The sequence below is a fragment of the Drosophila virilis genome, chromosome 3 (genome assembly GCF_030788295.1).
Source record: "Drosophila virilis strain 15010-1051.87 chromosome 3, Dvir_AGI_RSII-ME, whole genome shotgun sequence".
NCBI classification, from domain to species: domain Eukaryota; kingdom Metazoa; phylum Arthropoda; class Insecta; order Diptera; family Drosophilidae; genus Drosophila; species Drosophila virilis.
In genome coordinates, this window is record NC_091545.1 from 11,718,851 (window position 1) to 11,732,983 (window position 14,133).

Genomic DNA, 14,133 nt, shown 5'->3' on the forward strand with positions numbered 1-14,133 from the left:
AATTAGCAGCAGCGACCTGGCTGCCAGCTGTGCCCGACTCGCCCCCTCTCTCTCTCTCTCTCTCTCTCTCTCTCTATCCTTATTTCTCTCTCACTCGCTTTCCATTGAATTTGTCAAGCTGTGACTTTGATCTGCGGAAATGTTTCGGCAGCAACAACTTTGAATTTGATTTGAAAATACGAGCAGTCTACCCCAGTCGAATGAAAATAATACACACACACACATCGCTACAACACGCGCAACAAGAACTGTTCCTACAGGGTCTTATTTATAGCCATAGTTTTTATGCTCCATTTCAATGGGCCAACGTAGACGGCGCGCGCCACTGCCGCCGCCGCCGCCATCGTCTTCGTCTTCGTCGTCGTCGTCATCGCCGTTTGCCCCTTTGAAGATTGCCCCCAGGCCTAACCCCCGTCGCTGCTGCTGGCACACAGCTAACCACTTGATTGCACTTTTCGCAGCATAAAATATAGATTTATGTCTGTGGCTACCGAACAACAACAACAACAAAAATAAAGCCCAAAGTTGTGGAAATAACCAAAAAAAGAAGCATATAATAGAAGAAGAAAAAACGATATAAAATTGATTTCCCCAACCGCACAATGGCCGACAATGAAGCGCCATTGAAGCGCAACCAAATTAATCTTTCAACGACAATTACAATTAATTATAAACGCCCCCGCCGGCGCGGCTGCAATGAAATCCAACAACCGAACTGAACCACAAAAGCCGCAGCCTGTCTCAAATGTGTGTGTGTGTGTGCGTGTGTGTGCGTGTGTGTATTGACAGCTGTTGGTCGTTGTCTGCGTCTCACGTTGTAAAACTCGCAACAAACCAATCAGAGCGACGTTTTAATACCCTGTCGAAAGTACTATTGGGTTATCTGGCATTCGTGTCGTAGCTAAATTTTAGTTCCTACATATTGCAAAGCCACTCTAAAATGTTGCTATTAATCGATAAGTCTCAATTGTGAAGCTGTCGATCGATAACTTACAGTTATTGGGTCACAAACTGCCTGGCCGCATTGGCATGCTCGTACCGGCTGGCCTGTTGCCTACTTGCTTCAGGCATTACAATATGTAAACATATCGCGGCTGCTGTTTTAATTTTCATCTTTCTTACACTTTGGCCCATATACGAGTGCATTTGTATTGTGCGTATTCAAAATCCAATCTGTATCTATCCATCGCGCCATCTATCAGTCTCTGCGCGCACCTAATTACAAAAAGATGAAAGCGCTACTTGTGCCCCCTACCCGCACCCCCCGCCCTCGACACCGCAATGGCCCACCCACCAAAAAAAAACACCTTGGCGGGTTTTTTATTTTTTGTTTTTTCTTTTATTTTTTTTTTTTTTGTAAGTGTGTTTTGTGGCTTGTTATTGTTATTGTGGTTGTTGCGGTATTTGTTGTTGTTATTGTTAACGGTGGCTACTTAATTTCGTATTAATAAACATCACAAATGTTGTAATCTGTAGTTTGGCAGCTTATTTATTTATTTTGCATATGGTTGCGGCTCTTCGCAGCAAACATTCTGATTTCGAATTTCGAATATCTTATTGATCGCAGCGATTTTTCGCAATAAATTTTCGGATTTCGGCGTCAGTTGATTGACGAACTGTTCCCCACAAGTTGTCTAAACAAATGTTGTGGCAGTTGTTGTTATTGTTCTTGTTGTTGTTGTGCAATTTGGTCGCAGCCAGCTGGCAACGCCGGCAACATTGTTTTTGTGGGTGTGGCAACGGGGCACGGCCAAGCACATCCGAATCGAAAATCTCAGAAGCGGGCAATCGGAATCAAAATCCGAGGTTCGTTCAGGCGTTACAATCGCGCACATAACTGTAAATGTGAACCAATTTGAATTTTATTCGATTTATTTGGGGAATCACATTTTCAACACATCGTTAATGAATTAGGCACACACACACACAATAGCTAATGGAAGAATGGTGAATAACATATCGATCGCATGACAAAGCGACAAAAATCAAAGAATATTAAGAACATATGTAGTGGAAAGACCCCTGATGAAAGCACTTTTGATGCTTTCCAAGAAAAGCACGGTGGAAAAGGTTCAGTTCATGTTAAACAAGTACAAAATGATAAGAGATCAAATTGTTTTCAACAATTTATACAAACTATTCAACGAAACAGCCAATTTTGGCAAATGCGATAAGAGTCTCAAATAATGGTAGATATTGCGAAATTCACTATTTCTATATATGCCTTAAAAGAAATTAAGTTACATTGCCTAAACTATTATCATCTATTTTACACTGTGGATAGAAAATCAGCTAAAAATAGTCGAGATAAGAGCTGCTAATATTTATTATTACAGCAGTTGCATGCGCCATTCTCTACCGAAAAAAAAAAAATAGTATATATATACATATACGTTTTACAAGATAATAAATAAGAACAACAACAATTTAAAGGGAATACCCAGAAACAACAAATGGCTGACAGGCGCCTACCATATATACATACATATGTATATACTATATATGTGCGATAAACAGTTCAGCAGCCAAAACAGACCAGGCCAGAACCGTACCGAAACGAACAGTAAACAGTAATGGGCTTAAAGAAGAAGCAGCAGCAGCAGCCGCAGCCGCAGCCGCAGCCGTAGACAAAACGGATGCATTAAGGGAGCCAAATAAATAATAATAAATAAGCACAAGTGAATTAAAATTCAAAAGCGAAAATTGCGATTATTTTTTTTGGCAATGCACTGTGTGTGAGCCAAGTGCCAGCCATGTTGAGTGCCTGGGCACTGCGTCAGCTCAACTCCCGGCTACCAAATGCCAGTTGCCGGTTTTTCATCTGGAATCCTCAGCTGAGTGGCGCGAGCATTTTATGTGGCGTGTCAAAGAAATTTATTTTTGCGCACATTGCCGCAATTTCCAAGAAGTCAACGCATTCAGCAATCTGTGTATGTGTTGTGTGTGTGTGTGTGTTGTGTGTGTTGTGTGTGTGTGTGTTACGCCTAGACAACACTCGGACAAGTCTCGATGAGTGCTTTTGAATTTTGTTGGAAAAATAAAAAGCGCACGAATCATGGCTAAAAAGGCCAACACTTTGATTGCGTCATCCGTTTAATGGGGCGTATGATTAATTTTTGCCATAGTGTTGCATGCCGCACTGTACAGTGGCCGGAATAGTTTCCCATAGCGCAGAACTTGGCCAGCTGACTTTTCACTGCACATTTTCACATTTTCCACTCGCTGTTGCAGTTGTTGCCGTTGTTGTTGTTGTTGTTGTTGTTACCCACTTTGGACATTTAAGCCGCTTTTGGCATGCGTACAACTGGCGGCTTTTTCCTGCTATCCAGCTTCAGCTCCAGCTTCAGCTCCAGCTTTAGCTCTGTCTCCGACTCCGTCTCCGTCTCAGGCCAGCAGCTGATTTATGCGCCTTCGTCGACGTCGCCGTCGCCGTCGTCGGTGTTGCTGTTTTGTTGTTGTTGCTGTTGTTGTTGTTATTGCTGTTGTTGTTGCTGCTGCTGTTGTGTAGGCGCGTTTCATGTAATCTGGCGGGTAATCCAAGTGGCCAAGCGTGAGAATTTTACTCATTGGCTTAACTCGCCGCGGCTCAGTTTAGTTTGGTTTCAGTTTCGGCTCGGCTCGGCTCGGCTTTGGCCTGGCTTTGGCTTTGGCTTGACTTGGCGACCGACCGACCGACTTCCGTATCATTTGTGTTCAATCAGCGAACATGCACCAAATTTTATAGCTTGCCAGGTGCTGCAGCTGCAGTCGCAGCGCCACCTAGCGGTGCTTTTGCGGTGGGTGTGAACCGCACCAGTTGAAGGTCACATCACGTCCTCTCACTCTCGCCAACTGCCGCAGCTCCGGAGATTGGTGCGCGGAACGTGCAGCACTTTGACGTGGGCGCGTCTCTTGATTTTCCCACGCTGATTACGAACAAAAGCGACAGAATTTGCTGTGTGCGCGGCTTTTGGCCAAAAGGATGCGCCACGCATAAGCTGGCTGACAAATGTCAGTCAGACAGTCAGCTAGTCGTCAGGCTGTAGAAGCTGAAATCCCACAACGTGTCCAAGATGATCAGTTAGAGCAGCGTGTGAGACATTGCCGAAGACTTTTCACCAACTGTGTGCGCAGCTCGTTTCTTGTAATGTGCTCATTTTCCTTATGCGGCTCTGGCTGGGAAATTGGGTTAAGTTTGACTTTGAGTTTGAGTTTGGCTTTTGGCTTTGGCTTTGGCTTTGCTTTTGTCTCTAACATTGGCAATGGACTTGCTCTAGATTGAAAACTCTTCATTATGACGATCATAATGTTGCTCAGCTGATGATGTTGGTGACGATGACAATGATGATGATCGTGATGATCATGATGATCATGGTCTTATGGCAAAGTTAACAGCCTTGTGGCTATTTTTAGAGCCGCACTAACAAAAAGGGCGCGTCCCGATCTACAACCGGGCGATAAGCTGCCAGGCTTGACTGCGACTGCGACTGCGACTCCAAGACTGAGACTGAGAGAGCGCTTAGTCATTCCACTTGTTGGCAGCTCACCCACGTAACCCAAGCGCTGACTCAAGCTGGCCAAGACAGCGATTGTCGTCTGTGCAACTGTGGACTGTGGACTGCGGCTGGGGCTGGGGCTGGGGCTGGGCATGCAAAAATAATGTCGTCAGTGGAAATTGATCGATTTAAATGGAATTAAGATCATCGGCAAATGCAACAGCAACAGCCCAGTCTCTCTCGGCCTGACTCACTGACTTAGTGAACGACTAAGCCACCAACACAGGCCCCAGTCAACAGCCACAGCCAAAGATCTCCACATCCGCAGGGAGCAGTAGTAGCTGCAGCTCTCTGCCTCTGCGGCTCGAGTGCAACTTAATTATGGCTTGTTTGCTTTACGGCCGTCTGGGAGGTGCGCTCTGTCATTGCCAAACAATTGCAATCGTCGTCGTCGTCGTCGTCGTCGGCGCTGTTGTTGTCCATGTTGCTCCTGCTGCTGCTCCTCCTGCTGCTGCTGCTGCTGCTGATGGCTATCAGCAATCAGGCGCTTTGTGCGCCAGCCACAACAACAACCACAACAACGAAGCCAGTCAAAGCTGATGAGCAGCAGACGCCGCAGACATTTAAATTGTGGCAAGCGATTGGCACAAAACGACTTTTGCCCAGTTGCATTTTGGCATTGCCAATGCAATCAAACAAAAACTCATGACAACAGCAGCAGCAACAACAACAGCAACAACAACAACAATGCGAGATAAGCGCAACGCGCCTACAGCTTGAGCTTGATGAAAATAATATCTGGACAGCTGCCTGGCCTTGGGCGAATCTCTTAACAAAATAATAAATAAAAGAACAAAAAACTTAAATATAAAAAATAAAAAATATAAATAAAAATATTTGTCAAATGCATTTGTGTAGATTTTCACACGCTGTCGCCAGGGCAACAAGTGCGTATGTGTGCGAGGCTGAGTGTGAATGTATGTGTGTGCGTGTGTGTTGTGTGTGCGTGTGTGTTGTGTGATGTGCTTGTTGTGTGTGAAACTAAGTGTGATTGGGAATGTGTGAGGCTGTTGTGTGATATGCGTGTGTGTGTGTTGTGTGCATTGTGTGTGAGACTATGTATGTGTGTGTGTGGCTTTGTGTGTGTGTGCGTATGTGTGTGTATTCATGTGCTCCAAAGCCGTATGTAATTGTCTTCTGATGACGTAGTTAGAAGCCGTTCACTTTCAGGGCTGGCACATACCTTTGGCAAATACAAAGATAAATTAAACAAATTACATTTAAAACTTTTCAGCGACTTTTAAAATTTAAATGCCAAACAAAACCATTTTCCAATTGTTATAAGCATAAAACTTTCTCTTTCAAAATTAACTCGAAAATTATTTCAGCTTATGTTTTAACGAATTGCAAAACTAGTTTACATTATGTATTTGAGCACATAATATTACACACAATGCCAAAACCCAAAAGAGTTCAAATATAGTTTAGCAATAATATAAAGATCTAAAGCTGAATTTCATCAGGTAACTAGCTTATTAATTAGGTCGTTAGCTGGCAACCAAATGCCAAAGTTATAAAATTAACACAATTTATTATAATCTTTTCTGCAGCCCTTGGCTCAAATCGAACGAGCAGAGTTTTTGTTGTTGTTGTTGTGTGCTCTTATCAGCATTATCAGTGCCGCATTGTTTTCATTCACACGCCCCCTACACACACACACACGCACACACAACAACTGAATAGTTAAAAAAGATATTAACGCTAAATGAGAAGTGTACAAGCAGAAGTATCTACAGGATTTACATAAAATAACAACAAATATTTGCCTAACATTTTGACAGTTTTGTGGAAAAACATGCCAAGAGGTGGGCCCAAACAACAACAGCAGCAGTAGCAGTAGCAGTAGCAGTAGCAGTAGAGGCAGCAGCAGTAGCAGTAGCGGTAAATGCTACTGCTGCAGCTACGTCATCGACTCGGCACTTGGCGTCTCTCAAAACACGTCACGGAAAATTTGTGATAAATTCTGCGTTTTTTTTTCTCTTCTTTTGCTGTTTTGTTCTTTTATCAAAATGCGTTTACAGCAAACAGCTGGAATAAATCAATTGTTGGGTTTGTCAGTTTGTCAGTTTGTTTGTCAGTTTGTCTGTTTGTCAGTTTGTCTGTTTGTTTGCTGCAGCGGCAGCGTCAGAGGCTCGTTGCCTTTTGATAACAACATGCAACAAATTGCAAGAATTAAGCTGAGTTCGCACGTGTCAGGCCAAATATGACAAACATATGTAAAACACATTCCAGTCAAATTTCACATCAATTTGAAATATATTAAAAATTTGTGAGCTGTGTGCACGCAGCTTAAAGCCACAAACTGTTTGCCTAAAGCCGAAGCACGTGCAAATTTCAAAGAGAAAAACAATTATATATTCATATACATTTTGTCAAGATTTCTTGGCAACTATTTTCACGCATTGCCTTCAAACGATTTCACTTTCGAAATATTTGAAAAGTTTTTCAAAGGTGTATTGAATTTCACTTGCTTCTCTGCTATATTTCGTATCACTTAAATGTATCTTAAATGTACATATCTATGCAGAATATATTTGTCAACACTCGAGATAGCAGAAGTGTGTGAATGATATGTTGCATAGCTCAAAAGCTGCAATTCATGATTCACGGGCAGCATGAGCAGCAGAGCTGGGCGCTTATCAGCTGCGAGTCGACCGCAAAACAGCTGCGATATTGATAAGCCACCTGCAGCGCTGGGCATTAGTCAGATGAACGTGAGAAACTATGCGGCAAGATAAGAAAATGCCGCTAGAAAAGCCAAGCACTAAACGTGCACGATGACGATGATGACGATGATGATCAGCATCATCATCGAGCAGCCAGTTGGGGCTGCATATGGTTAGATAGATTAGGCTCTGGGTGGGTCCAACAGCTGGGCGCACAGATTCGCCAACTCACGGCAAAAATAGAGCGGAGCACGAAACGGGCGGCAATAACAAAAAGAAAGCAAATCGAAGTCAAATAAACAAAACAAATGCAAGACTTGCGGCCGCAGCAGCCGCACGTTCAAGGGGCAGCCACAGACGAGGGCGGTAGGTGTGGCAGCTGCGCTGAATTTCTTGGCATTTAGAAGGCAACTGCTCTCGCGCATGGCCCACCGATCCTCACTCACTTGACTTAATTAAACGGGGCAGCCAGTGGTATAAATATATATATTTGTATGTGTATATAAAGGCGTAAATATGGGGCCGTCTATAGAAGGCAAGGCGTAAAAAACGAGACGAAGTTCAAAGCGAGAAAATCAGCGCCAAGTGCCAGCAGCAACAGAGAGAAAGGGAGAAGAGAGAGAGAGAGAGAGAGAGAGAGAGAGAGAGAGAGAGAGAGAGAGAGAGAGAGAGAGAGAGAGAGAGAGAGTGGGGCAGGGAGAGCGAGGCATTTGCTACTTATCGCTTATCTGACGCTCAGCGCGCATCTTCACTGATTAGACTGCAAACTTGGCTAATTGTAGCCACGATTTGCATTGCCGTTGGCAATTTGCATAATGCGCCGCCCTCGGACAGCCCAGCCATTTGGCCACAATTTGTCTCTATTTGAGCCTTGTCGGCAATCGGAGGGGAATCGGCGACAAGCTCAATGTGAAAGTAGCGCGCGTGCGGCCGTTGCTTCAAAGGAAATCACATTGCGTATACGCAACGTGCAAATAAACAAGCAAATGCGGCAAACAAACATGGAAAAATCGACAGATCTCAACGGGGCGACAATCAACGTGCATACATTAAGTTGTTGTTGCTGTTGTTTCCCTTCTGTTGCTGTTTTTCTATTTTATTAGTTCTGCCAGCGTCGCGTTGAAGACATTTTCATTGCGCACATTTTGGCCACACGTGCCGGCCATTCATTTGCCAGTCCCGGTCGCAGGCCCAGCCGGGCCATCCGACAGTCAACTAGAGAACTTGTTCAATTTGCCTGCCAGCTTCACTGACTGCCTGTCTGTCTGTCCATCTTTTCGTTTTTCCGGTTTTCTTTTGCTTTTGCTTTGGGCATTAGAACAACATAATTTGCTTGTTGATGTTGTTGCTGTTGTTGTCGTTGTCGTTGTGTTTGCTGTTGCTGCTGTTTCTATTGCTTATGCTTTGATTGGAGCACAGAAGTCCGACAGGCTGCAGGTGCCTGTTTTCTGAACTTTAACAAATTGCATGGGTCCCATTGAACCCTTCAGCCAAAAACTGAGGTAGCGTGCAGACAACGTTATCTAATCTCTGCCAAACAGTTGCTGCGTTTTATACACCTGCCCGAATGGTTGGCCAGCGAAGGGGCATCGAACTGAACAACGATTTAATGCGGCTGTCGAATTATTCTAATTGTTGTTTACACAGCTCAATTGCCGGTAAGAAAAACAAGAGCGAAGCGTATGACAACAATGAGGTGTCATTTGTTTACAGTGCGGCGGTCCCAGCGGGCGTATACGTAATGTTCAATGCTCCCAAACAACAAACAGCTCTACTGAGCAGCTATCGTATAAATCTTATCTTGAGCAATTGCACAATCATAAAAAAACACACACACACAAATATGCAAATAGTATGATATTCTATGGGGAGGCCAGAGCTGCCCCCTAGTTTCCCTAGCGCCCCTCTCGGGCAGCTTAGCTGGCTAATGGGGCGCGTGCTAGACTCGCTGCCAGCAATTGTAAAAGATATCCGTTCAAACAAGATAATGTTCGCATGATACATACGTTTCTTCAATAAATCACTGGCTGAATTCTATTTAAAAGAATCGAGAAATGACACAATGTCGCCAGAGCGCCAATAAAAATGAATCAAAAATTATCAAATAAATAACGAGCGCTCGCAGTCAAATTCATAAATAACAAAAAAAAAAAAAAAAAAAAATAGAAAACAAGCTGACAGAAAATATTAAGGAAAATGCAGAAGAGCTGGCAAAGTTGTTCGTTTTTCTTTTTGGAAAAACACAGCGTTAAATATTGGAGAACAACATGAAAAACTTCCGTTCGCTGTCGCAGTCGCTGGCGAATGTGGGTCAAGCAGCGAGAGAGAGAAAGAGTGAGAGAGTGAGAGAGCGAGAGAGAGTGCGACACTGCCAAAATAAAATGTCTTTCAGCGCACGATGACAACGTTCCAAATTCATAATTTTAAGAGCTAAAAAAGACAGCGAATAATAAAAAAGAAAACACGTCACATTGCACATTTCATTAATTTTGGCTTAAGTGAAATCATTGGGAATAACCCCAAGTGCCGAGAACAATGATAAATCCGTGATGCTTTGCTGTCGGTAAGTGTATGCAAATTGCATGCAATTTGGACGACAGATGGCGCCAGGCAGCGTGTCGCATGCAATTTGCTTATTAATTCAATAAAATCTTAATAAACGTAACGTTCCCAGCCAAACCCGTCTAACGTAACCCCTCTCAGCTGGCAACGGACCATTGCCAAAACCACATGTTGTCGCCGCTCTCCCTCTCTCTCTCTCTCTCTCTCTCTCTCTCTCCATCTCTCTCGCTCCTCTCTTCCGTTCTCGGGCGTTTTTGATGGATTTGCATGAATCATTGAGGCGTCACGCTCGAAGGAAAAGCGCCCAGAAATGAGTTGCAAAAAACGAGCAAAATTTATTATATTTTTCATATAGTATGAAAAGTTATTTTAATGCGAGCACATCGCCTCCATCTCCTGTGCTAAAATCGGCGACAGGCAGCAGCCAAAACCGACGAAGACGTCGACAGTTTTCCTGCCATTGCTTTTGGCAGCGTTTCCTCTCTCCGTTTATTTTCTAGTTGTCGCAGTTGTTATGCCAGACTTTTCCGGAAGCGCGGCGCGACAGCAGCTGCGGCTTTGACGTAGTGTTGACGCACAGAAACACCAACAACCACGACAACAACATCTTCATAAGGGGCCAATGAGCTCTGGCAGCAAAACGTTTCTAAAAAATAACTGAGTGTATATCAAATTTCAGGGCCTCTCTCTGCAATTCTCTTGTTAGATTTTAACCTAAGGTGGGACCTGAAAACGAAGAAGTAAAGCAACAAGAAACGCAAGCAAATGATGTTCGTTTGTAATTCTCAACAAGTTAAGGCATCAGCTTGATCATAATGCATGATCAATACATTTGTATTTTCGCTTGTAATTCTCAAAGAGTTTAGGCAACAGCTTGATAAATATATTTGTTGGCTGATAAAAAAAAGAGTTCTTCAAGCACATCTTTGCAATAGATATTGCCATATACATTGGATTTCCCCCATTAATCATACCACACAAAGCTCCAAGCGCTCTGATAATCATCTGTTAAGCGCATAATTAAGTCATAATATGTAAGAATTGAGGCGAACTGAAATGATATGCCAAAAGCAACAACAAATCAACAACAAATGACAAAAAATATTAATAAATAATAATGAAGAGGAACGAATAAAATGTTCATCTTATTATTATGCCTCGAATTTCATTGTGAATCAAAGCAAAAACTTGAAAAGCCTTCGACCGGCGCACAACTGCGTGCTGAATTTGGGGCTCTCGCAGCTCACGAAGTGAATGGGCATAAAGGGGGCGGGGCAGCAGCCCTCCCTCCAGCCCGTTCGCTTTGGGGCTTTGGGGCATGACAATTGTCAACTTGTTTGCGTGCTGCCTTCAATTCTTAATCGCCTTCTGTCCATAGCCACTTGTGAGTTGCCGTTTTATTATTTCTTCTCTCTCGTTTTTTTTTTTTTTCATTATATTATATTTTATTTGGCATGGAGCTCCTTCACGGCACGAAGTGAAGGAGGAAGGCAGCTGGAACAGAAGCGGGCATCGCCAACAATTGGGAGCGTGAGAAAGTGACGCGCACAATTAAAATGCTGTTTTATGGGCCGTCGCATTGGCCAAAGAGAACATAAATAATAAACAATAAATTATCTTTAAATATGTAACAATATTTTTTTTTTTGAATTTTTTTGTGAGTTTTTTTAATAGTATAAATATCGCCACATACATTTTCCTTTTCGGCCGGGCCACGCGAGAGACGCATAAATTAACATTCGGTTAGCATTAAATCAAAAATTCGTATATATAAATAGCGTCTCGGGGATTTAAACACATCTATGTGCTATATACAGACGATTTTATAATTATCTCATTATTATTGTTATTCATTGGGCTTTCAATTCGCTGGAAAAATCGCGTGCGTAATGCCATTGCATAATCAGGCGAAAATTCACATGCAATTCTTAACTGCATTTCCCACTCGCCCGCCCACTAGCCCGCCCACTCGTTATCGAAAATAGAAAATGTTGTAGTTCGAAAATCGCAAATAGCAAATACTTTAGAATCGACCAATTTGTCTCTCGAATTGTCGCAGATGATTCATTCATTCACGCAATTCGCAATTATCATGTGATGAACAACAAGCGCTCCTCCCACCGCCCCTGCCGCCTATCGACACGCCCACAGCGAGACACGTGATATGCCGGCTAATTTAAGTAAATCGAACGGCTGCCTAAATTGTGGGCGTGGCCGAGGCGCACTCGCATCCATTTCATTGCCAAACACTCGCGACTCACTCATGACTCAGAGAAAGCCACGGCGAAGGAGACTTTTTGGCAACAGCCCGCAAATGATTGGCCAATGTGTAATTGGCCGTCTGCAAAATGCGTTAATTAGGCAACTTAAATATAATTCGAATGCTAAACTTAACAAAATTGACAAATGTTTGCCTTAAGCTCCGCACGTGAAACGAATTCATTTTTCAATTATTATCTAAAAAAATATATACACTAGTTTCTGATATCTTAAGGGCCTATCTATCTATCGACTATCTATTGATTGGCAATTAAAAATGAACAAATTCAAAATTTTGACAAAATTTCTGACAAAAAACCAGTTCGCTTTTTATTCAGGCTATTCAGATTTACTTTAAATACTTTTCCATTTTCATCTTGATGAAAAGTTAATGAAAAAATATGAGTAACAATTTTGTTTGAATTTATACTTTGCTGATATATCTCGGCAACTCACTTCTTGGCGTGGAAACGTCCAAAATTGAAACTTTAATAATTTTGTTTTTTTTATGCTTTGATTTGAAATTTCTGAAAATTGCTTGAAAAGCCCACACTTTAAAGTAATTACTTTAAGTGTTAGAATCTTTCGTCAGCTGCAATGGAAAGAACCTATAAATATTTCAACAGAATTTGTACAAAAATTCTTTTACAAATCAAACACTTTTCTAGAAATAGTCGCCATCTATGCGTTGGGTCCTTGAAAATCAGGTCATGTCATATGCCAGCTTTACGATCGCTGCAAAAGCAGAGTCCATAAACAACTTACGATTAAGTTTAACAATTTTGAGCAGACGCCTATAAAATTCAAATAAAAACACAAAAAAAAAAAACTTAAAATTTCAATAATTTCTAGTACAATCTTGTTGTTGTTTTTATATGGCGCCGAGGCACAAAACGATTTTCACATTTCGCATAAACAATGAAACATGCCCAAATTAATTAGAATTGAAGGCACATTATGTAGATATATTAACGTATACTATATTATTGGAACATTCGGAGACTAATGCTTAAGTTTGTTGCTTTCTATTGTTGTTGTTGTTGTTTTTACAGCACAGAACGCAACGATTACATCGCTTAGATCCATGCCGAGCAACGCGACGATGATCAACGGCAAGGAGCTACGCATCATCTGCAACGTGGAGGGCAGGCCGCCTCCAAAGGTGACCTGGTTCAAGGACGACAAGTCGATAAATCGCAAACGCAATGTTTACCAATTCAAGCATCACAAGTGAGCGAACCAAAAGAGTTCAATAATTGCATAGATCTAACAATTCTCTCTCCCTCTCTCTCGCTCTCTCTCTCTCTCTCTCTCGCACTCTCTCTGCAGAAGACGCGCCGAGCTGATCGTGCGCTCCTTTAACAGTTCCTCAGATGCGGGCAAATACGAGTGTCGTGCCAAGAATAAAGTCAGAAAAGACATCGACAAGCGCGGCATCATGATCAATGCCTATCCAGGTAAGACCTTCAAGACTATACAGCCGCACCGCCACTCCCTCTCTTTCACTATCTGTCTATATCTGTATCTCACTTTGATGTGCGCCTGCCAAGCGGCTCGCTCCAATTCATTTCTAATTAATGGCCACATTTGAAGGCGACAATCTAACCCAGATGCATATGTATCTATAACTATAGAGCATACATATTGATTGTAAATTAAAATTATGAATTAATTTCGTGTTTTTTCCTTTTGCTTTCATTTTGATAACTTACAGTTCCGCTGACGCCGGATCCGGGCAGCGCGGGCTATCCATGCGAGAACAACCATTGCTTTCACGGCGGCACCTGCATGTTGTTACCGTTTCTGAATATATATTATTGCAAGTAAGTTGATTTCGAATGCAGTGGAAAGGATTGCGCTAGACGAAAATGTGATTTAGTCAGGATTGTGTAGGATTGTGTGGCATTGAAATGTATTTTGGACATGATACAGCTGCGCCTGCTGCCACTTCAACACGCAACCCAATGTCAAGTGGCTGCGCTGCGATAAAACCTGTGACAGCTGATAAAGTCGGAAAGTCCCGAAAGACAACCCTCCTCCTCCCAAACAAAATAACCAACTAGTGAGCCGAGCACTTGAGAAACTGTCGAGAAACTGTTCAATTTTGGCAT

The 14,133-nt window shown here is 42.6% G+C and overlaps 1 protein-coding gene across 2 annotated transcripts in view; it reads left to right on the forward strand.

Annotated features, from left to right (window-relative positions):
• The window catches only part of vn (membrane-bound neuregulin protein vein), a 34,165-nt gene that overhangs the window by 15,866 nt on the left and 4,166 nt on the right, over positions 1-14,133 (forward strand). For both annotated transcript variants that reach the window (XM_032434624.2, XM_032434625.2), the window contains exons 2-4: positions 13,075-13,252; positions 13,352-13,479; positions 13,737-13,845. In XM_032434624.2, coding sequence (XP_032290515.1) covers positions 13,075-13,252; positions 13,352-13,479; positions 13,737-13,845 — 415 coding nt within the window. The remainder of the gene's footprint in view (positions 1-13,074; positions 13,253-13,351; positions 13,480-13,736; positions 13,846-14,133) is intronic.